This window comes from Leptopilina heterotoma, unplaced genomic scaffold, assembly GCF_015476425.1.
Source record: "Leptopilina heterotoma isolate Lh14 unplaced genomic scaffold, ASM1547642v1 Lhet_228, whole genome shotgun sequence".
In the NCBI taxonomy this organism is placed as follows: domain Eukaryota; kingdom Metazoa; phylum Arthropoda; class Insecta; order Hymenoptera; family Figitidae; genus Leptopilina; species Leptopilina heterotoma.
In genome coordinates, this window is record NW_025110946.1 from 746,611 (window position 1) to 770,008 (window position 23,398).

The window sequence follows — 23,398 nt, forward strand, 5'->3', positions numbered from 1 at the left end:
TTTAATAAAATTTTTGAGAATAATTACATGCGATTGAAATTGTATTAAAAATAATTGAAATTCTGCAATGATTTTTAATATTTATGAAAATAATTGAATTCCTAGAAAGAATTTTATTATTTACGAAAATAATTGAATCCCTGTAAAAATTTTATTATTTATGAAAATAATTGAATGATTGCAAAGAAATTTATAAAAAATTTGTAAATAATTGAATTCCTATTAAATTTGTAGTATTTTAGGTAAATTGAAGGGCTACATAAAATAAGGGGACGAACGCGAGGCTTGGAAGGGATACTACCAGTCGGGTAGCAGTGACAATCCTTGATATTATCCCTTTCAATCACGCGTTCGTCCCCTTATTGCAACTAGCCCTTCAATTTACTAAAGGTTTGCGTAGAATTTTAGTTACATTTTTTTTTAAATAATTGAATTCTTTTGGACGATCTTATTATAATAGTAAATATTGAAAATCATTAATTGAGGGAAATTTTTGAAAGTAATTGGAATTTTGCCAAGAATTTTATTAAAATTTTTGAAAATAATTGAATTTCAGAGAAGAATTTAATTATTTCTAAATATAATTGAAATTTTGACGAGAATTTAAAAGAATTTTTGAACATAATTGAATTTCTGCAAAAAATTTTATTACTTAATTTGAAAATAACCGAATTTTTGCAATAATTTGTAATTTCTTTAAAATTCTCCAAGTTATATCGTACAATTTACGGGATTTACAAACCTAGTTCGAGCCCTGCGCTGTTCTCCTTGTAGGCCACACTAAAGGTTTTTTATTGTCATTAAAAATTAATATTTTGAGTCTGACGTGTTGCCCTTGCAACACAAATAACTACATATTCAAAATTTTTTAAATCAACTTTATTCAAAATAGTTTTCAAATCAACGAAAACTGAATTATGATACTCGATAATTTGTTGACATTTTTTCAACAAATTCGCAAGGGTCTGCACGATTCTGTTTCTTCCTTTAGCTGTTGCCTTAGTATAATAATAATAATTTTTCGATTAATTAAAATTTAAGTCAAATTAAAAGAAATTTGTATACAAAGTAAAATTATAGATTTATTAAATTTATAATTGCTTTGTGCTCCGATACTCGATAATTATCACGAGATTAAGTCTTGTGGATATAAATAGTAGTCAACATAAAGAAAATTTTTTTTCCAAAAAACTATGGTTTTTTAGATAAAACTTATATTTTTACAAAATGAATACAATTTTAATTTAAAATTAATTATTTTAACACTTTAATTTAATTTAAAATGGTGTCAATCATCATAAATATTTGAATCAAAATAAATTATTTATTATATTTTTAATTCAATGTGTAATATCGTGTATTCTTTAAATGTTTCCTTTTTGAGAACTTTAAGAAGTAAAAAATTATCACTTTGTAAAGTAAAATTCATAAGCACTATATGCTTTATGTAAATATTTTATTTTATGTAATTTCATTGTATACTCATTTTTTAAATGTGCATATTAAATATATCAAAATATATTATCATATATCAAGAAAACAAAAAAAAATTAACTTTATAAAAAATATTGTAACTAGCAAAAATTTGTCACTGATGCACGAAAATTTGAAATGCATTCTAATAAATCTTCCATTATACAAGTTGTGGTTAACTTGCAATACTTAAACTTAATAAGTACTAATTAATTAGAAATTACATAATAAATAAGCCGAAAATGACTAATTAATTAGTATTTAGGTAATTAGATGAAATAGAGAGAAGTAAATGTGTCATGAATTTGATTAGAAATTAATTGAAAATATAAGGTAATCAAAGTTCAAAGAATGCCAAATGTAACAAAAATATTACATTTTTCATTAAGTATAGATAGGAGATGAAAATCGTGATGTATATAGATATATTGTGCAAAAATTGTGTAAAATTTAATGACATTGTAATAATTGTAAAATTGAAACTAAAATTATTTTTTCAGTGAGTAATTTTTATATTTTAATTATTTATTTTTAAATTAAAATGAATAGAACTTTAAACTTTGATCACATATTAAGATTTTTAAAAAATTATAACGAGAAATACGTAACATAGAAATATTGCTCAATTATTTTTTCAACGTACAGAAATGAATGAAACAAATGTGTTCATTTGTTTGTAATAATTAATTATGTATTGTGTCTAAATAAGTTTCTTATGATTTGTATCATAGAATATTTATTAAAATATTGTGTGTATATATATATATATATATATATATAAAGTTTATTTTGAGAGAAAAAAGAAATCTTTTGGTGATGGAAAATAAAATTTATATACATTTTTAATATTATATTGATATTTTTAATTTCCCCCACTTTTCTTACATTTTTATACCAATTGTCTCAATTTCGATTATAAGTCATTCGAATTTTTTTATAATTCTCAGAAATATTTAGTATAAAACATTCAAAATAGTATTTTTTAAAACATTATTTCATTTAAATAAAATTTGTTTACTGTACAAAATTATATGAATTTTTTAATTATAATAGGTGTATGTAATAAATATATTTAAAAAAAAAATTTTTTATTAAACATTCTAGATATTTTGTAATTTAAAAAAATAAATATTTTTATTGTAAATTTTATGCTGTTGTATAATTTTTAAATTACTGATATTTCTCACAAGTGGTGTTTTCATATTCTTTTGGGATATATAAGAAAAAAATTGTCAAAATTTTCTAAGGAAGTGAGGAAAAATTTTTTCATGATTTTCCATGAATGCAACCATTATTATGGGACGTAATTCTGATCCTTTTTAATAATATTTTTTTAAAACCTTTTTATATTAAACATAATCATTTTAAAAGAAAAAAGAAAAATTTTCTGGTTAATTAAATTTCTGAAAGCAGCACTGTCGCTATTAAATTGGGCGGTAATAATTCAAAATGATAAAATTTTGAGAATTCTTGAAATTTACAAATGATAAATTTTTTGTATTTGCATTTTTATTTGAATGTATTAGGTAAAAAAATGAATATAATAAAAATATATGCAATTAAAATAGCGAATACGAGAGAGAATGTTAAGAGAATGTGTTAATTTCAGAAGAAGTTTTAAACATTAAAACCTGTAGGACAAGTTTTTTTATTCTCGAACGAAATTGACAAGTTTTTCGAGGTGAACAAGAAGTTTATCGATTCTCTTCTTCCAAAAATAACTGAATATATTTAAAAAAAAATTGAATTTCATAATAAAATTTTATTTTTGGGTTTATCTTATTTATTGAAAATTGTTGTATTATTTATTAGGTTTATTTTATCTTTATGTTATAAACTTAAAACTGAATAAGTCGAAAAATTGCATTACAAGTACAATTGAAAGATTAATAACTAATTAGTGTGTACTTTTTATACTTATTGATCACAGTTAATTTCCTCGTCAACTTAATTCGTTTTCTTAAAGGACGCATTTTCCTTGGTTTTGCAAACACCATTCAGGTTGCAAAGTATCACTATTAATTCCTTTTTTAATCAATCGTTCCCGATGTCTTAAAAGTCTTTGCTCGGCTGATCTCCAACTCGATTCTGGATTTGTCCAAAGCCTTTCGGCTAATGCCGCGGCCCTCGGCCAAAATTTCATATCCAATGATAAACTATCCACTTGTTCCGACCATAGAGCTGCTTCAGCTCCTAAAGATTTCGAATTAATTATTATCTTAAATTTTATTATTTTAGAAATTGTAATTTTAAGAAACAATTTTTTGTATTCAAATTCAATTTTTGGAGATTTAATGAACAAGAATGAAAAAGGGAAAAAGCGAATAAAAATTCTAACTGTAGTAAAAAGTGAAAATTATAGTCAATTCCAAAACTATAAATAAACTATAATTGATTTTGTATATTCTAAACGTTCGAGAATAAATTAACAATTACCGAGAACTAATTTTCTTTTTTCATCGTCGACTCCTTGATTAGCGAGTATTTTATATGGCGAATTATCATAAACGAGTTGCCAACCTTTGTAAGGTGAACACCAATTATTACCTTCTCCAACCCAAGAGCCAAATCTGAATAATAAAAAACAAGAAATGTACATAAATTAATGCCTTCCATATTCCTTTCAATGCTTCTGTTGAAGTAACAGTCTTAACGATAAAACGATTTAAGACGAGTTAAAAAAATTAATAAATTTCGTAAACTCACCCACAATCAAAATAGAGAGCATCGTAGTTTGAAAGAATAACACGTAGATTTTTATTTAATAATCGTTTAATTGTCGAATCAACTTTTGTCGTCCATATTTGTACGATATATTTCTTTGGATCTAAATAATCGATATTTTCCTCATTCGTCAAATCGCTTGTCCAAAGAATTGCGGGCAATTCTTTGCCTCCATTTAATTTCTTCAACAAGCTATAAGCCCTATCTTGAAAATTTTTCCAAAGTTTGTGGAAATTTTTCGTATCTCGTGTCCAGTTTCGGGACTCCATCCATTTGCCAATGGACGCCGAGGAATTCCAACAATTGACATTTATTTCATCGCCGCCCATGTGAAACATATCGGGTCGAAATGCTTCCAAAAAGTCCTTATAAATTCCCTCTAAAATTTCATACATTCTTTCGCTGGTGGGATTTAATTGTCCGCAAGGTGGTTCAACGCAATAATTATTCCAGGGGTCAGCATTAAAGCAAACAACCGCATCATCTCCGACCTATTTTAATCAATAATTTCATTCCTATTCATTTTTTTGTCCTTTTACAATTACTTCAAAATAATTTATGTATGACAGTCAAATTTTTAATTTTATTATTTTTTAAAATTTTATAAATGAAGAAGAAAGAAATTAAATTAAATATATGATATAAAAAATTGTTTTGTGTTATTATTTTTGTAAGATAAATTAAAAAATTATTAAATTTTCACTAATTTCAGGGTTGCCACGCTGTTGCTCATTTCAAATTCCCTGACTTTTTCAGGTTTTTAAAACTACATTTGTTGTTGCCAACAAACATTTTATTTTGTTCTTCCCTGACTTTCCCTTGAATTCCAAACAAAATTCTTACTTCTCCTTGACTCTAAAGAATATTTTCATTCAGTTTAAAAATTATTACTCAAAAAAATGTTTCTATTGCTTCTTTTTTAAATAAATATTTAATAATTATTACTTTTCTATAGAAATTAAAATTTTACAAAACATTCAAATTCAAAACCTTTTTGAAATTAAAGAATTTTAAAAAAATTGTTATAAAACATGAAGAAATCGATCACTCCGAGTCATTAAAGATAACCGAATGATAAAATCATTATTTTATATTATAAGAATCTTGTTATTGTAACTTTATCAAAATTATTTTCATTTCAATTCAATTATTTTCTAAAATTCTTCTTTAAATAAATTATTTTTAATAATTTTTGAAAAATTTCTTTGAAAATTTTCAATTCCTTTTGTTTACAATTCAATTTTACGAAATTTCATCTATTATTCGGAAATTGTTCAATCAAATATAGGTATATTAGAAAATAAAAACTTCAAGAAACTTAAAAAAAATTCAATTTAACTTTTTCAAAAAAATTAAATGTATACACAATTTTTAGTTAAAAGTATGAAAAATTCAAACATTCAAAGATTATAATTTGAAACCTTTTCAAAATTTAATTATTTCTAAAAATTTGAATTAGTAAAAATAAAAATGCTTACTAATTGTAAGTAGTGACTGACTTTTCGCTTTTGAATTAGTAAATTTTACTATTAAATTAGTAGAAACGACTATTTATTAGTAAAATCTGCTAATTCAAAAGTAAAAAGTCAGTCACTAATTCAAATTCGAAACCATTTAATAATAATAATAATAATAATAATAATAATAATAATAATAATAATAATAATAATAATAATAATAATAATTTTAATAATAGGTAATAATAATAATTAATAAATAATTTATTGATGAATTGAATGTTTTTTAAAATTGAACTTACATTTAAAAAATTTTATCAATAAATTTTTTAGATAAATAGATAATTAAAATTCTTTTGACGAATTTTAATAACAATTTTAAGAATAATTACATTTTTCGAGAAATTAGATTAAAATTGTATTAAAAATAATTGAATCTCTGTAAAAAATTTGATTGAATTGAGAAAAGTTTTTGAAAATAATTGAAATTTTACCAAGAATTTTATTAAAATTTTTGAAAATAATTGAATTTTTGCGAAGAATTTTGACGAGAATTTTTTTAAACTTTTGAACATAATTGAATTTTTGCGAAGAATTTTATTTCTTTTGAAAATAATTGAATTCTTTTAAGAAATTTAATTAAAAATGTATTGACAATAATACTTAAATTTTAATGAATAAATTATAGGAAGGCTTTTTAAAATAATTGAATTTCTTTGATGAATTTTAATAAAATTTTTAAGAATAATTTCATTTTTCGAGAAATTTCATTAAAAGTGTATTAAAAATAATTGAAATTTTGCGATGAATTTTATTATTTATGAAAATAATTGAAAACCTATAAAGAATTTTTTAATTTTTTTAAAATAATTGAATTCCTGGTAAAAAATATTATTCTTCATAAAAATAATTGAATTATTGCCAAGATATTTATAAAAAATTTGTAAATAATAGAATTCTTGTAAAATTTTTATTAAAAATTTATTAATTTGAAATTCTAAAATTTCAAATTAAAACCTTTTGAGGTTCATCTCATTATGAAAATTGTAAACGCAACTCTTTTAAAATTGAAATAATTTTGAAATATTTAAGTAAAATTAGATTTCAAGAATAAGCACAATTAGAAAACAATAATTTTCCAGGATTCCGATCAAAAGTCCCCAACTTTTCCAGGTTTTTTCAAGGTTTATAAAATTCCCTGACATTTCCAGGTTGCGTGGCCACCCCTAATTAACTACATTAATTGTTAATAAGATAAATCATCAATAAATAAAATAAATGAAAATAATTATTTTGATTTATTTTTGTTGAAAAAAATGATTTGTTTAAAAATAAAATAAAATTTCTTACCCATTGCCAACCTTCGCCAACGTGTGCGGGAGCATCAAATTCCGGCAAGATACGAACGCCATTAAGAAGTCCAAAATTAATAATTTCCTGCACATCGTTCTCGGTGTAAGTTTTCTCACGACTGTAAGCTCCGTATTGCGACATTTTTGGCCACGTTTTGCTAACTATTGGAAAACTATGCGAATCCGTTATATGCCAATGAAGAGTATTTAATTTCGACATTCCCATACCAGCGATAGTTCGCAGAATTGAATCCTTATCCATGAAATTTCGACTTGAATCTAATAAGAGTCCTCGGTAGGGGAACACTGGTTGATCCTCAATGTGAACACCCGCTAAAATGTGAATTTCATCTCGCAAATCGTCAATAACAATTAATTGCGATAATGTTTCCAATCCATGGCGAGCTCCGAAGTAGGATTTTGCAATTATTTTTGCGTTTATCTGGAAGAAGGATTGTTTTTTATATTTTCTTTAACCCACTTATATAATTACAATCTTTTCAATACTTACAATCTTTTCTTGGCTCTCTGACAAATGTAAAGTGTAGGCTTCATCAGTGTCGATGGTCATTAAAATATTGTCGGATTCAACTTGAAAGGTGACGATTAATGTGTGACCGGACGATTTTTTCGTGCTCAGACTGTTAATATTTTCCTTGAGATTTTGAAAATTTGTTTTTAAAAGTTCTCCAATGCGTGTACCCAATTTAATACCGTTAATTTCAATTTTTTCTGGATTCAATGTAACGGTACGTGAGTCCATTGAATGATGTTTTGTCGGTTTTGGCCAGATATTCCCATCGCCACAAATTAATTGACATGTTGAGAGTGCTTTTGGATTAGTTACATTTGTTGTGATTGCCAATTTTTGACAAAATCCTGCCTTGCACTCGTAATGCCATGGACTGCAAACAAATTCAATTCAATTGTAAATTTTAATAACCAAATTAGCTAATCAATAATTAATTTTATTTACTGTCAATGACAAAATCCAACACATATACACACACGTTAGTAACGAGTAAAAGAAACCTAATAATTTACTTTCACCTTTCATAAACATTATAATAAGCCTACTTTTACACTTTATTAGACTTTTCAACTTTCTGTACGTGCATTATAAGAAAACTTTTTTAATTTGCTTTTGATATGACTTGGAGAAATCTTGATTTTTCAGTTATTGGAAAAATAAATTATGGTTTTAATTAGTTTTTGGTGACTTGATGTGGATTGAAAAAAAAATATTATTTAATTATTCTTACCTAAGAAATTCAGCATAGTTGACAGTGAACAATTGTGATGAGAGAAGCGCAAATATAAAAAGCATCCCGCCAGTGATAATCAACATTGCGACTGAACGTTGAGAAAATTTCAGCCTTTTTAATCGAAACATTATTCTCCCACTTGATACTCCGAAGGAAAAAGTGAAAGGAAGGGAATCGTTAGGTTTATAATTTCATCTCTACAAGAAATCGAACCGAACCGAACCGAACCGTATTCAAATAATAAACCGAAGAAACCAAAACCACGCAACAAAGGAAAATGTATTTTCTGCGATAGCGATTATACCTGAGATAAGTTAGTAGATGGATTATAAATAGATTTTCAAGTATTCATTTCTCACTAAGTATTTATTAAATAAATTTGGTAAATAATTTTTAATATATGATAAGAATTCATTGATTTAAAAATTTATTATTAAAAAGAAAAATCTGCAATGAGGAAAACCTCACGAAATTTTGACGAAAGTGTAAATAAAAAATGTTATCAATATAAACGGTCTTTTTCTTAAATTTAACAAAAACGTTAAATTTTTATCTTATTTCTTTTCTTTTATTATCTCTCGACCAGGAAATTCCAAACTGAAGACGAAAGCAAAAATAACTCAAGTAGACACTTTTTTATTTTAAAAAAATTATTCAAAGATATTTATTAATTTAAACAGTATATTTAGAAAGTTGACTTAACATAATTGAATTAAAAAAAGCAAAATTAAAAAAAATTATTATGATATATTATTGCTGAATTTTTACTAACAAATAGCAAATAATTAATAATATTTGTTTAAACATAAAAAAATCTAAAGTACTTAATTTATTCATCGCCGCGAATTGCTCGATATTTTGCCAATTCATTAGGAAGAACTCGATTGAATTCTACAAGTAAATTCGCCTTCAATTTCCTATAGCCGTCAATTTTACCTTTGACTTCTTCATTCTTTGCTAGTGCCCGCTCAATGCAATCTTTTGTATAAAGTTGTGGATTTTTACCTTGATCGATGTAGCTAGACAAACATTATTTATTATAAACGGGACAATACATATCTAAAAAGTTACAAAAGCAACTACATACAGTAGAGACTCCATTATCCGGACTAATGAATCGAAAAAAGTACAAAATAAACGAATTTTCCATTTTTAATTTTAGGCATTTATTTGCATGTTTTTAAATAAGACTGAAACGAAATAAAACTCATAAAGTCAACATTAATAAATGTTTAATTAGAAAAATTTCAAAAGATTTACATAAATATTTTCTTAAAATCCATTAAAATTAATTAAATGCTTATAAACTTTAAAATTAAAAACAAAAAAATATTTGAAATTTGTCCGGATAATCGGGTCAATCGCATTAATTACAAAAATAATGAATAGAATGTAAATTAAACTTTAAAATCAAGGAAACAATTTAAAACATAAAAAATAATATGAGTTTAAAGAGTCAATATAAAATATATATATATATATATATATACATTTTCAGTAAATTATTTTTCGGAGATACTTAGATATTAAAATTTTTAATTCATTACTTACTCAAAGACTTCTAAAGGAACATGGACATCTTTAACTTGAGATTTTAGTTTGTCGATTTCTTGTAAGCCGGTAACGATTCCCTGTCTATTTAAAATATTGTTGATTAGTATTAAAGTTTCTTTATTGTTTTCAATTTGCTCTACATTATTTAAGAACATTGTAGTCTTAGAAAAATGGTTTTAAAACAAAAAATCCAATTGTTTCGCGAGTAAGAATTTCCATTGTTTTTTTTCTAATAATGAGAATTTACTAGTACACTTTTCATATCGATTATACCCTATCCATTAAAGCCTAAAAACATGTCATGCAGTTTCTAGTTCAAAATAGTATATTATTGAAAGATAACAAACATTTGGAAATAGACATTAAAAAAATAGACATTTTAATTAACCATTGCTAGGTTTAAAACTTAATCCTGTAATTGCGTTAAAGAAAAGCTGAATGGGCTGATTTTAGTTGCTAAGAAAGCAACTAAAATTTAAAAATATCTTTCTATTACAAAAATTTGTATATTATTATATATTTAAAGTTTAAGGGGAGATTCCACTGATTTTAAGGTTTTTTTCAAAGATTTTTTTTCATAGAAAAAAAATGTTTATTACATAAAATTTTTTTACAATAAAATGCAGGTCTTGAAGTAAATAAAAACATTTTTGATTTATTTATTTTTTTATTGATGTCTTAGAAAATGGCTGCCGAAAGTGGTCCTCTCTAAAAGTTGTTTACACTTTTTGTTTGAAATGGTTAATCCGAAATGAAAAATAAAAAAGTTTCTTAATCTATATACCATTTTGGCTATCGTGTGAACTAGAATCAGAAATATTTATTGAAAAATAACGGAATGACAGACTCTTTGAATTTTTCGACCATAATTTTGCAACTTAAATTGTTTCTAACTTTTTTTTAAATATTAATGGATCTTAAACATCCTAGTTCACACGAAAACTACACATTAAAGGAACATGCTGTTTAAATTTCAAGTTATTTCGTTGAAAAGTGTCAAAATAAGAGTGTAAACAAGTTGAAAATATGCAGTTTCGAGAAAAACGCGTTTAAAGTTTGAAGGACCAAATATACAAAAATTTAACTTAAAGTTATACATATAACCTTTGTTATGTAGCAATAGACATTTCTTATAGTTTAAGAACTACTCTTTCAATCGGTGCACAAGAAAAACTGTAAATTAAAAAATAAACAAATTACATTTAATTAATAAAAAAACACCTATTTTCGAGGTGGGAGGGGGATGTTTTTTCTACCCTCCTGCTCGCGAAACTATTTTTATCGTTTCAGACTGTTTTTTCCGTAAAAATTTACATGTTTTGAAAAAAATCAGTGGAATCTCCTCTTAAACAGAAGTGGAGTGTGTCAGTGTGTGGTGTACAAGGCAATTTTAGGCTATATTTTGCCAATAAAAATCCAAAAGGATTGATTATACTTGAACATTAAAGTTCGTCATAAAGAGAACTGAAGATATTTCGTACTAAATTCATGGTTATAAACAATAAACTTGTTATTGCAAAATAATGCGTGAAATCAAAGAGTACAAGTGCAATAAAATTTCTTTTTAAATTGCGTAAAATGAAACTTACATTTTTTGGTTTAGTACATTTTGACCCTGTGGTTGAAAATCACTTACAACTATTCGAGTTAATCTCATATTTTCAATAAATAATTCTAATTTTAGCTCTAAATCTTCCAAAGGAGATGCCATTTTTTAGTGTTTACGTTTACAATCTTTGGTTTTCTAACCTACAAAATCACTGATTGTCTGCGGGGGCTGCGCCTGCGGGGTCTGTGGTCTTTCGACACTAGCTCTCTTCTTAAACTGAGCGGTCAGTTCATACATTTAACAAAAAGTGTTGAAAGTACGGAAGCGCTCATGCGCAAACCCTAGCAAGTGTGCTTGCCTACCGCTCTGAGCATCTCGAAGCAGCTCGGCATGTGTGCATATAGGCACACCTGCACGTGTGCTTTGAATGTTTTGATTCTCATCATTTTTCATAAATTAATAAAAACTAAGTGCCTTATTTAATTAAACTGTTAACAATAATTATAAATATTGCTTAAAGTAATAAATAAAATATATTTTATTGAAAAGCGCTTAATTTAATTTATTTCACTGATTTTTTTTCAAAAAAATTTACATAACCTCAATATAATTTAACATCTACTTTATGTTAAAAGCAAGAACTTTATTTTGTTTTAAGATAATTCTATAACATTATTGTTCAAAGTATATAATATAGTTATAATGAAATTTAAAAAATTTAATTTTATTTGTTATGAAAATATTTATTATCAAAAAAAAATTATAATACTATAACATGCGACACAATTTTAGATGGAGTTTGCGAAGGAAAAAATAAAAATAGAATACAAAGAGGAAAAGCAATGCATTTTTGTAATTGACAATAAAGTGAAAAAAGCTATGATGGATGGATAATAAATAAATAAAATAAATATTAATAAATAATAAAATAAAATAATAAAAAATAAATAAAATAAATAAATATTTTCATAACAAATAAAATTAAATTTTTTAAATTTTATTATAATTATATATTATATACTTTGAACAAAAATGTTATAGAATTATCTTAAAACAAAATAAAGTTCTTGCTTTTAACATAAAGTAGATGTTAAATTATATTGAGGTTATGTAAATTTTTTTGAAAAAAAATCAGTGAAATAAATTAAATTAAGCGCTTTTCAATAAAATATATTTTATTTATTACTTTAAGCAATATTTATAATTATTGTTAACAGTTTAATTAAATAAGGCACTTAGTTTTTATTAATTTATGAAAAATGATGAGAATCAAAACATTCAAAGCACACGTGCAGGTGTGCCTATATGCACACATGCCGAGCTGCTTCGAGATGCTCAGAGCGGTAGGCAAGCACACTTGCTAGGGTTTGCGCATGAGCGCTTCCGCATGAAAGTTATCCATCAATTGAAAACTACGTCTGTGGTGCAAGTGGTTATTTAGGTTATTTAAATACCATGTTTTCAATTGTTTCTAACTTATTATAATAAAGATTATTTCATAAATAATTAATTTAACATTTAAAGTAATTAAAAAAATTGAATAGCATTATGTTCTTCTTGGATTGAATTTATCTGACTCCGAAAATAAGAGGAATTAATTTTTAATCTTGTAAACATCGTAAACATAAAGCACGAAATTTATTAAACAACAAATCTAATGTAATAGTATAAGTTTCACATTTAGGATAAAAATGTCATTGTCTCCACAAGATTTGGTACAGTTGTTAGATATTGTGAATGAGGAAAATGTCAACATTAGCTTTGAAAGTCTTTCAAATCAATTGCATCAAAAATTTGCCAAGGAAAATCATTTTAAGGTATTGGTATCATTTACTTGATGAAATTTGCCAGTTTGCTACAGCAAATGTTTATAATTGTATTTATTTATTTCAGATTGGAATGACTCTTTTGTTATTATTGCAACACAATGATCTCCTTGCGAACCAAATTCAACGGGTGATTGCCGTTGGGATTTTGTACGATCTTTATCGAGGTGAATCAATTGCCTGCACACCTTTCGCATCGGTGTTCGTGCAAATCTTGAAGGCACCCGAGGAATCGACGGTTGGTGGAAAAATCAGTAATCCTAGTCACGTTCCAGCATTGTCGCAATGCGAGAAAAATTTACTTGCAGGATTATTGGGTCCGAAGAGCAATGAAATAATGAAAAAATCCCCAAGACAAGTGATTGATGAACTCTACTTTGTACCTTCGTCCCAACCAGATTTAACAAGTTTGCAATTGCAAATAGTGGAGCGTCAATCGGAACTTCCGGCAGTGACAAAATGTGGCAATCCAGTGATTCTGCCAGAAACTGAACGACTCAATCCGAAGGATAAGGACAAAACTGCGAGTAAGAAGGTAATTGAAGAGCTGGTCACTGGGAGTCCGCCCCTTTTTGAGCAGAGTTACCGCCCGGAATTCCTCCGCCTCGCGCCGCCACTCTTCCAGACACTGGGCGATCCGGTTTGGATGAATTTCACGGAGCCGACCCAATTCACCGTCGAGTACGACACCAGCATGTGTGTCTCGAATTGTGCCGGCGCGAGGCGACTGATGGGCAAAGCCTTCAAAAGTGTATTGACCCTTCAGCAGCAACAGTACCTCGTCACGGTCCTCGACAAGGATCCCAAACTCGTCTACCACATTGGACTGACACCAAGTAAGCTCCCCGATCTAGTGGAAAACAATCCCTTGATTGCCATTGAAGTTCTGCTGAAATTAATGCAGTCAAGTCAAATCACCGAATACTTTAGTGTTCTTGTCAATATGGAAATGTCACTGCATTCAATGGAAGTTGTCAACCGATTGACGACAACAGTTGATTTACCAACGGAATTCGTTCATCTCTACATCAGCAATTGCATATCGACTTGTGAAACAATCAAGGATCGCTACATGCAGAATCGTCTCGTTCGTTTGGTTTGCGTCTTTCTGCAGTCCCTCATTAGGAATAAAATTATTAACGTACAGGAATTGTTTATAGAAGTGCAAGCGTTTTGCATAGAGTTTAGTCGAATTAGAGAAGCAGCTGCATTGTTTCGATTATTAAAACAATTAGAGTCTGGTGATGTTGGTGGTTTAAATACTCCAGTGATAAAGAGCAAAATAAACTTGAGTTGAGATAAATCAATGTTTTCCCAAAGAAATTTCTAAAAATTATGTACCAAGAAACTACGTAAACTACGTAGTAGTTTTTTTCACTCATTTCCACTCATTCATAGATTACAAATTTTTCAAAATATTCTTGTTAATGAATTGTAAAATAAATTTGTCGAGATAGTTATGAAAATTCAATTTTGCATTGTGAATAAATTTATATATCTAATATTTAACTAGCAAATCATTTTTTTACAATAAATAATTATTTTGCTTTCTAACAGAAAGTTTTTTGTTTTTTTTTATTTATTCAATTCAATAAATATAATTATAAATGATATAAAGTAGAGGGATGTTTAATTAATTAAAGAAATTCAAAATACATAAATTATTTGATACTATATATTATATTCGTACATTTTCAAGTTTTTCTAAAATACACTTATGGAAGTTATACATACGTCTATTCAACAATTTTGACACTGTGAATTTATTGTTTGTATGCATATCTGTTACTATAGATCTAATATATAGATAATTCAATTGCCTTGTGTTAATTTGTTATTTTGTTTTTAACAATTTGTGTTGTTTCACAACAATTTGCTACTTAGTTTTCTTGTTCTTCGAATGAAAAATTACTAATTAAAAAGTCTTTCGACTATAAACATGCGCTTTTTCCTTCCTAATATAAGATTTAAATATTTTCCCTTTCTTAAGTTCAACTTATAAATATTAACAGCGATTTTTCTTTTCATTTGCTAATGTGGTTCGTCAAAGAGAATCTATACAAAAATAATTAATAACATTTAAACAATTTTCATTGATAATATTTTTTAGGAGAACAAAAATATCTAACTTAAACAAAATGTATTTCTTTATTTACAGGTGATTAATATCGTATTAAAATTTGTTTTTAAAATGATTAGATTTTAATCTAATATGGCTTTTATTTTCTTTAGAAAATTATGCTTTGCAACTTCATCCTAAAGATTTTTAAATAAATACGCCGTTTTGAAAATATACTTATTTACTTAAAAGGGAAATTTTCACTTTTTATTAACAAATAAGCATATTTTCAAAACATTCTTCCAGAAAATACTATCAATAATAAAATTTAATTCGTTTAAATGTTAATTGATTATTTTTACTTTAAGAACTTTAGATTATGATGACGTCCTTAAATACAAAATTTTTCTAAAATTGTAATTTTCTTTCATTCGTAGTAACAACTTTTGCTGAGTAAAATTAACAAAAAAGAGTGTAATACACTTTAACAATCATGTCTATATTTTTTTAATTTGTTTTTGGAAGAATATTAGAAAAAATATAGAAAATAATTAATTAAAATACATAATGAATTATGTAGAAATCAACATGTTTAGTTTAACAAAAAAATATACTTTTTAATATCGCCCAAGTATATACTTGGTAAATAAAAAAAAATTCAAATTTTTTATAGCAAACATAATTTTTAATTTTTCAAAACAGGAAATCTACTTAAAAAACCTTTATTATAAATAATCGTAATTTTGTTAAAATACGATTTCATTTTTTCACCTAATTTATTTATTTCTGATAATATTAAATTTCAATTCAAAAAACAAAAAATATATAATTTTAATCAAGTTCAAAACGAGAAATTTTATTCATTTCTTTAAATTAAGTTTTATATGTCTCAAAGATGTTTTATATATTTGGCATTAATTACTAATTATATAAATGAAAAATATAGAAAAACAAAAAAATAGGAGAGCAAAAAATGAAAATCTTAATAATATGAAATTGCAAACAATTTTTGTAAATTCGTTCATTCATAATTTGTGTTAACCGATAATAATTATACAACAGAAATAGTTTCAATGTAGTGTACTAGTTATTTTGAATGACGTGAAAAATGTAAATTATAAAAAAAAATTTTAAAAATATTGTAGTCGATCCTTAATAACCACGTATTATAAGTAATATGTACACGATCTATTTCTATTATCTCTTAACAATAATGAGACACATTTTTTTAAATATTATATACAAGGAAAATAGATTACATGACATAGTAAAACAATTATATAAAATTTAACAAGTTATTTCTCAAAAGCAAAAACAAACACTGAAAATTTGGATTCTTTCTACAATTTTAAATGATTTATTTTTAAATTTTGAAAAAGAGTTTTTTTTATAATAACTTTTTTTCTTAAGTTCCAAATCATAAATTTTTTTCCGGATGAAAATATTCTTCGTTTAATTATTTTTTATACATATCAACATTTGATTAATTAAACACCAAAATGTGGATACTATTGAGATTTGAATTCGGAATTTGGATTTTTCAGTTTCTTAAGTTTTTTCGTGTTTTTCACTTTAATCATACTTTTCTTATCTTTAGCATCTAATTTGTTTGACTTTAGTTTCATTCCCTTCACGTGCATTTTCATTTCTTTCTTAGGGACTTTTTTACCTTTCAAATTTTTCATAGCTTCTTTGCTAGTTGTTTTTGTCTTTGCTTTCACGCGATTTGTAACTGACAAACCGGGCCTTATCCCGGGCCCGGTTAGCTTATACTAGGCGGGCATTTTCACTTTTTTCTTTTTGCCCTTCTTCTTCTTTTTGTCATGATGAAGTTCCTGCTTTTTCGATAGACACTGACGACAATACCAGTCTTCATTTGAAGCAGGAGGGACTTGCATGCCAACGCACACCCTAGAAAGATAGTGAAAACAATTGAAAATTTATGTTACTATAAATTAAATTTCTGATTCAGGGCTCGAACCAGTTCAAGTATTTAAAAATACGGACTTTACAGACCAAAAATGAAAAATTACAGACCAATAACTGACAAAAATATAACCAATCCGAGTCAAATAAGAGAACATTTTACCTAAAACTATTAATTCAATTTTTCATAACTATTTTTTAGTATTATTATTATTATTTATTTTTTAAAACTATTTTTAACTTTTTTCGATAACTCCGAGTCGAAGACTCGGAGTGATCGATTTCTTCATGTTTTATAATAATTAAAGATGACCCAGTGATAAAATTATTATATTCAACAATTTTTAACTAAAATTCTTCTTAAAATCGATTATTTTTGATAATTTTCGAAAAAGTTCTTTGACAATTTTAAAAAATTCACGCTGTATTGCTCTTAATATTCAATTATTATCTGCAAATTTAACTGACATTCATTTTTAAATCAATATTTATTAGAAAATTCTACTAGAATTCAATTGTTTAAATTCAAAAATAAATAATTTGTTGAATAGTTGAATGTTTCTTAAAATTCAATTCCGATAAAGAATTTAATCAACAAATTTTTAAATAATTGAATTCTTTCGACGAATTTTAATACAATTTTTAAAAATAATTACTCGTGTTTTATTATTTGTGAAAATAATTGAATCCCTAAGAAGAATTTTATTATTTTTGAATAATATATTTCATTTTTGCGAAGAATATTATTACTCTTAAAAATAATTGAATTTCTGCAATAATTTGTAACTTTTCGAGAATTAAATTTTTTTTTCGTGTTTCTTCTTCTAAAACTTCTTTTATAAAGCATTATTTTTAATAATTTTTGAGAAAGTTCTTTGAGAATTTTCAAATTCATTTGAATACAATTTATTCAATTTTACAAAATTTCAATTATTCGTAAATTCTTCAATTAAATATATGTATACATTAGAAAATAAAAACTTAAAATAATTTTAAAAAAATCCGCAATTAAACTTTCTCAAAAAATAATTCCACAGAATTGTTACAGAAAAATTCAGATTTTCAAAGATTTTAATTTGAAACCTTTTGCTTCCTCGTGAGGAAGCTTTGTAGTCGTTTAATTTACAAAATTTTTAAAAATCCTTTTAACAAATTTTCTTCTATATATAGGACTATGTTATATAAGACCCTGAACAATTGTCCGGATGTATGTATGGATGTGTGTATGTGTGCATGTGTGTATGTATTTATGTATGCATGTATGTATGTGTGTGTGTGTGTGTGTGTGTGTGTGTGTGTGTGTGTGTGTGTGTGTGTGTGTGTGGATCCCGATTTTTGTGAACACGATAACTCGAAGAGGTTTTAACGAATTTGGCTAAAATTTACCAGGTATAATTATCATAAAAATATTTCGAAATGGATTGATGATAGACTTTAAAAAATTCTCAGAAAAAAAATTTTTTTTTTACTTTTTTCTAAAAAAATTTTTTTGAAAAAAAATTTTTTTAAGTTGGTTATTGAAGTTAATCTATAATAAAATCTTATTCTTTGCATCAAGACGAATCGATTGGTATATAAAAAGTATAAATTGTATGAAAATTTACAGAGTTAATCACAATTAAAGCTAAAAAATTCGCATTTTTATCAAAAAATGAGTTCTTTCCGCAAAATTATGTTGCCGTATAAGAAAATCTTACTCATTTATTTCTAAAATCTTATTCTTTGCACCAAGACGAATCGATTGGTATATATAAAGTATATATTGTATTTAAATTTATAGAATTAAACCCATTTATACCCAGTAAAAAAAAACTAATTCAAATGAATTGAAATGAATTAACATTTTTGGTAGGCTCCAATTCGTATTTGTCACAAAGCGGGATTCACTCAAGCTCTTTGTATATTCAATTGAATTTAATTCAATATGTACCAATCTGTCCAAACGAATTCGCATTCGAAAGAAATGGCCAAGGAATGCATTGAATTCGTGCTAACGAATTGAAAAAAAATTAAAGGCTCAAAATTTGTCCAGTGAATTGGTACGGATAGAAGGTTCGGAAGTTCAATACAGTTTCACGAATTCAGGAAAATTGCATCATGGCTCCAATTCGTATTTGTCACAAAGCGGGATTCACGAAAGCTCTTTGTGAATTCTTTTTAATTCATTTCAATTAGTTTTCGTTTACTGGGTAGACAAAAAATTTGAACTTTTAATAAAAATTCATTTTTTCTTAAAAATCATGTTGTACAATAAAATGTTATTATTTATTAAAGTAAAGATTTCCTTTTTTCTTGTGGCCTAATAGCTTTAAAGCCATTAGGCCACAAGAAAGAAGGAAATCTTTACTTTATTATACTTGGCTTAAAATGAAAAAGGAGTTATACACTCCATATACTTGTTATTATTTATTGAAAAATGAATCAAAAATCTTATTCTTTGCATTAAGACGAATACCGTGTGCCTTATACCGCGAAAATTTCAACTTGTAGAAATCGCAAACGGTTGAATGAAATTAAGCAAATTTGAAACAATGGTTTATTAATTTAACAATAAATATTCTTATATTTTAGCAGATACTAATAATAATCACAGAATTCGTTATAAATCTATTAACTGTATTTAGTACCTAATAACATTTAATTAAATATTTTTTATGAAAATAGTAATTATTATTAAAATAACAATAGTATTTGGTCTAAATCATTTTGAAATTATTTTTTAATTCCTGCGGTTCTCCTTTAACTTGAAAAGAACGATTTGTCACTTTACATATTATTTTTTATGATAATAACGACCCACGGTATTTGGCGCACAAGTTCAAAACGTTTTCCAATTACCGTGTTGATAAAATAAAAATAAAAATACGTTGAATCATAATTTACCACGAAGTTTTGACTTTAAAAATACATTAATTAATCGAATATACAAAAAATAACAAGTTTAAAAGTATTAATAATAAATAAAAGCGATTTATATAAAACTGTATTTTTGCATTACAATGAGCAATTTATCAAACTTTCCGCACCTACGAGATTTAAAATTTTTTAAAACGAGAAATATAAGTTAACTAACTATAATTTTTTATTTATTAAACACGTACAACATGAAAGTAACTAAAAATAATTGAAATATAATAATTAATTTTTATAAAAGAGTTAAAAATCATAAAATCTTGGTCCAAAAAATATATTTTTATATATTCTATAAGATGGTTATAATAGTTTAATAATTACACATAAGTTAATAAACGCAAGAATGTTGAAAAAATTATATTTTCCACAATTTTTGATTTTTCAAATATCAATAATTTCATAATTTCTGACCGAATCAGGTTCAAAAATAGGTTAATCGAAGCCTTTTTTAATGCTCTACAAGTTGGTAATGATACATTTAAAGTTACTTTTATATTTTTCAACAAAATTTTCAAAAAAGTGTTATTTTCGAAAAATTTAGATTTTTAAAACTTTAATATCTCAGGCTAATATAGACGAAAAATGTTCAATGAAGGCTCAAAAGATGCGTCTGAAAAAACTACAAAACTAAAGAAAAACATTTATAGGTGCCCTAACATTTTTTTTAAGTTATAGCCAAAAAACTTTTTTTTACAAAATGAAAAAAAAAATATAGTTAAATTTTATGAATCGGTCTGAAAATACTCTCATTTTATGTCCCCCCGGGAGACCTACAATATAAAAAAAATTGAGGCCTTTAGCTCTTTCTCGTTCTGAGATATTGAGGCAAATGTAATCTTAGTACACACACACATACTCACACATCGGGACATTTTTTTAAAATCTGCTTTTTGGACTTCTGAGATAAAATTATATCAAAATTTTTTTTTATTTATTTATAACATTTATACGGGCATTGCCCATTCGTGCATAAAGTACTAAAAGATTAGGTATAATGAAAAAAAGTTTATAAATACATATGTCAAAAAATCACAATCGAAAATTTTGCTAATACAATCCTTCCTCTATGAAAAAGCAATTTGACAAAATTAGCGAAACCACGGTAACTCACGTACCCACGGTAATACCCACATTCACCCTATATTGCATTTAATATTCAATTAGTATTTAAAATTTTAACTAAAATTTATTTTTAAATCAATTTTTATTAGAAAATTCTACTAGAATTCAATTATTTAAATACAAAAATAAATACTTTATTGAATAATTGAATGTTTTAAAAAATTAAATTCCCATAAAGAATCGTTATCAACAAATTTTCACATAATTGAATTCTATCAACGAATTTCAATAAAGTTTTTAAGAATACTTACATTTTTCGAGAAATTCGATTAAAATTGTATTAAAAATAATTGAAATTCTGCAATATGTTTTATTATTTGTGAAAATAATAAATTGAATCCGTAAGAAGAATTTTATTACTTTTGAACAATACATAAATTTATTTTTTGCGAAGACAACTCTTGAAAATAATTGAATTTTTGAAATAATTTGTAACTTTTACAAAATTGAATTTTTTTCGTGTTTTTAACTAAACATCTTCTATAAATCTATTATTTTTAATAATTTTTTAAAAAGTTCTTTAAGAATTTTCAAATTTAATTGTTTACAATTCAATTTTACAAAATTTCAATTATTCATAAATTCTTCAATTAAATATATATATACATTAGAAAATATAAACTTAAAATAATTTAAGAAAAAAACCAACAATTATAATTTAAAATTTTAACTGATATCCATTTTTAAATCAATGTTTGAGATAATTCTATGTACTAGAATTCAATTATTTAAATACAAAAATAACAATTTTTTGAATAATTGCATGTTTCTTAAAATTGAATTCTCATAAAGAATTTTATCTATAAATTTTTAAATAACTTAATTCTTTTGATGAATTTTAATAAAAATTTTAAGAATTTTTTCGTGGAATTCGATTAAAATTGTATTATAAATAATTGAAATTCTGCAATGAGTGTTATTATTTGTGAAAATAATTAAATTTCTAAAAAGAATTTTATTATTTACGAAAATAATTGAATCCTTGTAAAAATTTTATTATTTATGAAAATAATTGAATGACTGCGAAGAAATTTATAAAAAAAATTTGTAAAAAATGAAATTCCTGTGAAATTTTTATTATTTTTTGAAAATAATTAAAAGTTTGTGTAGAATTTTATTAAATTTTTAAAATAATTTAATTGTTATGGAAAATTTTATGACAATAGTAGATATATGAGGCTCCGGATCTTAAAAGGGCACACGCGCGAACACACGGCAAATAATAATAAAAAAGTCAAAACCCAGAGGTTACACCCCCCTATCCCCATGTTTTTGGGGTCGCTGAAACCGAATATGACCATGAAAAATTTTTTTCATCGGCCATTTTCCCGCTACCACCCCCTTACATCTGCTCCCGGGGGTTGGAATTTCATTTTTAAAAAAAGTGGAGTAGGTTGTCTATTCCTATGTTTTTTGGGTCGCTAAAACCAAAAAAGACTACCAAAAACAAATTCTTCCCTTCCTTAACCCCCTACAACCCCCTTAACACCCGAAAGGTGGGGGGTCAAAATTCGAATTCAATAATTTTTGATAATTAATATTTAATTTTCAATTTCCCAAAAATCGTTTCGTTTTATTTGAAAAAAATTATTGCAGGGGGTTGTAGGGGGTCGGGATGGAAAGGATTTGATTTTGGTAGTCTATTTTGGTTTCAGCAACCCAAAAAACGTAGGTTTAGACACAGTAATCAACTTTCCGTGAAAATTCGAATTTCGACCTCCCACCTTTCGGGTGTTAAGGGGGTTGTAGGGGGTTAAGGGAGGGAAGAATTTGTTTTTGGTAGTCTTTTTTGGTTTTAGCGACCCAAAAAACACAGGAATAGACACCCTACTCCACTTTTTTTTAAGCTGAAATTCCAACCCCCGGGAGCAGATGTGAGGGGGTGGTAGCGGGAAAATGGCCGATGAAAAAAATTTTTCATGGTCATATTCGGTTTCAGCGACCCCAAAAACATGGGGATAGGGGGGTGTAACCTCTAGGTTTTGACTTTTTTATTTTTTTGTGTGCCTATGTAATTTGGCCCCTGGAGATAAAATTTTGAAGTTGTTCAAAATGAATTTTAAATTATTGTTTCTTATACAGAATTTCAAGGCGAAACTTTTTTTCTAATAAAAATTTTTTATATAATTTCTCGTTTTCACGTAAATTGAAAAAAACGTGATTTTTTAAGTTAAGAAA

The 23,398-nt window shown here is 25.7% G+C and overlaps 4 protein-coding genes across 7 annotated transcripts in view; 1 reads left to right on the forward strand and 3 right to left on the reverse strand.

The window, feature by feature from the left end:
• Window positions 1–3,215: 3,215 nt before the first annotated feature.
• LOC122502331 (chitooligosaccharidolytic beta-N-acetylglucosaminidase) lies at window positions 3,216–8,737 on the reverse strand. Its single transcript, XM_043612317.1, has 6 exons — window positions 8,269–8,737; window positions 7,518–7,911; window positions 7,005–7,448; window positions 4,180–4,688; window positions 3,910–4,043; window positions 3,216–3,666 (listed from the first exon to the last, which is right to left on the reverse strand). Exons 1-6 carry the CDS (start codon window positions 8,397–8,399, stop codon window positions 3,434–3,436), a joined length of 1,845 nt encoding a protein of 614 aa, XP_043468252.1. The 5' UTR covers window positions 8,400–8,737; the 3' UTR covers window positions 3,216–3,433.
• Window positions 8,738–8,891: 154 nt separating this feature from the next.
• On the reverse strand, window positions 8,892–11,651 carry LOC122502332 (mediator of RNA polymerase II transcription subunit 10). Its single transcript, XM_043612319.1, has 3 exons — window positions 11,415–11,651; window positions 9,823–9,906; window positions 8,892–9,290 (listed from the first exon to the last, which is right to left on the reverse strand). The coding sequence occupies exons 1-3, from the start codon at window positions 11,534–11,536 to the stop codon at window positions 9,101–9,103; spliced, it is 396 nt and encodes a 131-aa protein (XP_043468254.1). The 5' UTR covers window positions 11,537–11,651; the 3' UTR covers window positions 8,892–9,100.
• A 1,111-nt stretch (window positions 11,652–12,762) lies between these two features.
• Window positions 12,763–14,704, forward strand: LOC122502333 (CCR4-NOT transcription complex subunit 11). The gene is made up of 2 exons (XM_043612320.1): window positions 12,763–13,191; window positions 13,268–14,704. The coding sequence occupies exons 1-2, from the start codon at window positions 13,066–13,068 to the stop codon at window positions 14,495–14,497; spliced, it is 1,356 nt and encodes a 451-aa protein (XP_043468255.1). The 5' UTR covers window positions 12,763–13,065; the 3' UTR covers window positions 14,498–14,704.
• Window positions 14,705–14,857: 153 nt separating this feature from the next.
• The window catches only part of LOC122502334 (transcription initiation factor TFIID subunit 3), a 60,060-nt gene continuing 51,519 nt past the window's right edge, over window positions 14,858–23,398 (reverse strand). For all 4 annotated transcript variants that reach the window (XM_043612323.1, XM_043612324.1, XM_043612321.1 and 1 more), the window contains one exon: window positions 14,858–17,170. In XM_043612323.1, coding sequence (XP_043468258.1) covers window positions 17,032–17,170 — 139 coding nt within the window. In that variant the 3' untranslated portion in view covers window positions 14,858–17,031. The remainder of the gene's footprint in view (window positions 17,171–23,398) is intronic.

Bases quoted from the DNA above. Each gene is read 5' to 3' on its own strand.
- LOC122502331 (XM_043612317.1), bottom strand. From the start codon at position 8,399: ATGTTTCGATTAAAAAGGCTGAAATTTTCTCAACGTTCAGTCGCAATG. The intron at 4,689-7,004 runs GTAAGAAATTTT...TGATTAAAATAG, and splicing joins TTGGCGAAGGTTGGCAATGG to GTCGGAGATGATGCGGTTGT. The intron at 4,044-4,179 runs GTGAGTTTACGA...TTTATTATTCAG, and splicing joins GCTCTCTATTTTGATTGTGG to ATTTGGCTCTTGGGTTGGAG.
- LOC122502332 (XM_043612319.1), bottom strand. From the start codon at position 11,536: ATGGCATCTCCTTTGGAAGATTTAGAGCTAAAATTAGAATTATTTATT. The intron at 9,907-11,414 runs GTAAGTTTCATT...TATTTTAAATAG, and splicing joins AATGTACTAAACCAAAAAAT to ACAGGGAATCGTTACCGGCT. The intron at 9,291-9,822 runs GTAAGTAATGAA...ATGTTTGTCTAG, and splicing joins GTTCCTTTAGAAGTCTTTGA to CTACATCGATCAAGGTAAAA.
- LOC122502333 (XM_043612320.1), top strand. From the start codon at position 13,066: ATGTCATTGTCTCCACAAGATTTGGTACAGTTGTTAGATATTGTGAAT. The intron at 13,192-13,267 runs GTATTGGTATCA...TATTTATTTCAG, and splicing joins CCAAGGAAAATCATTTTAAG to ATTGGAATGACTCTTTTGTT.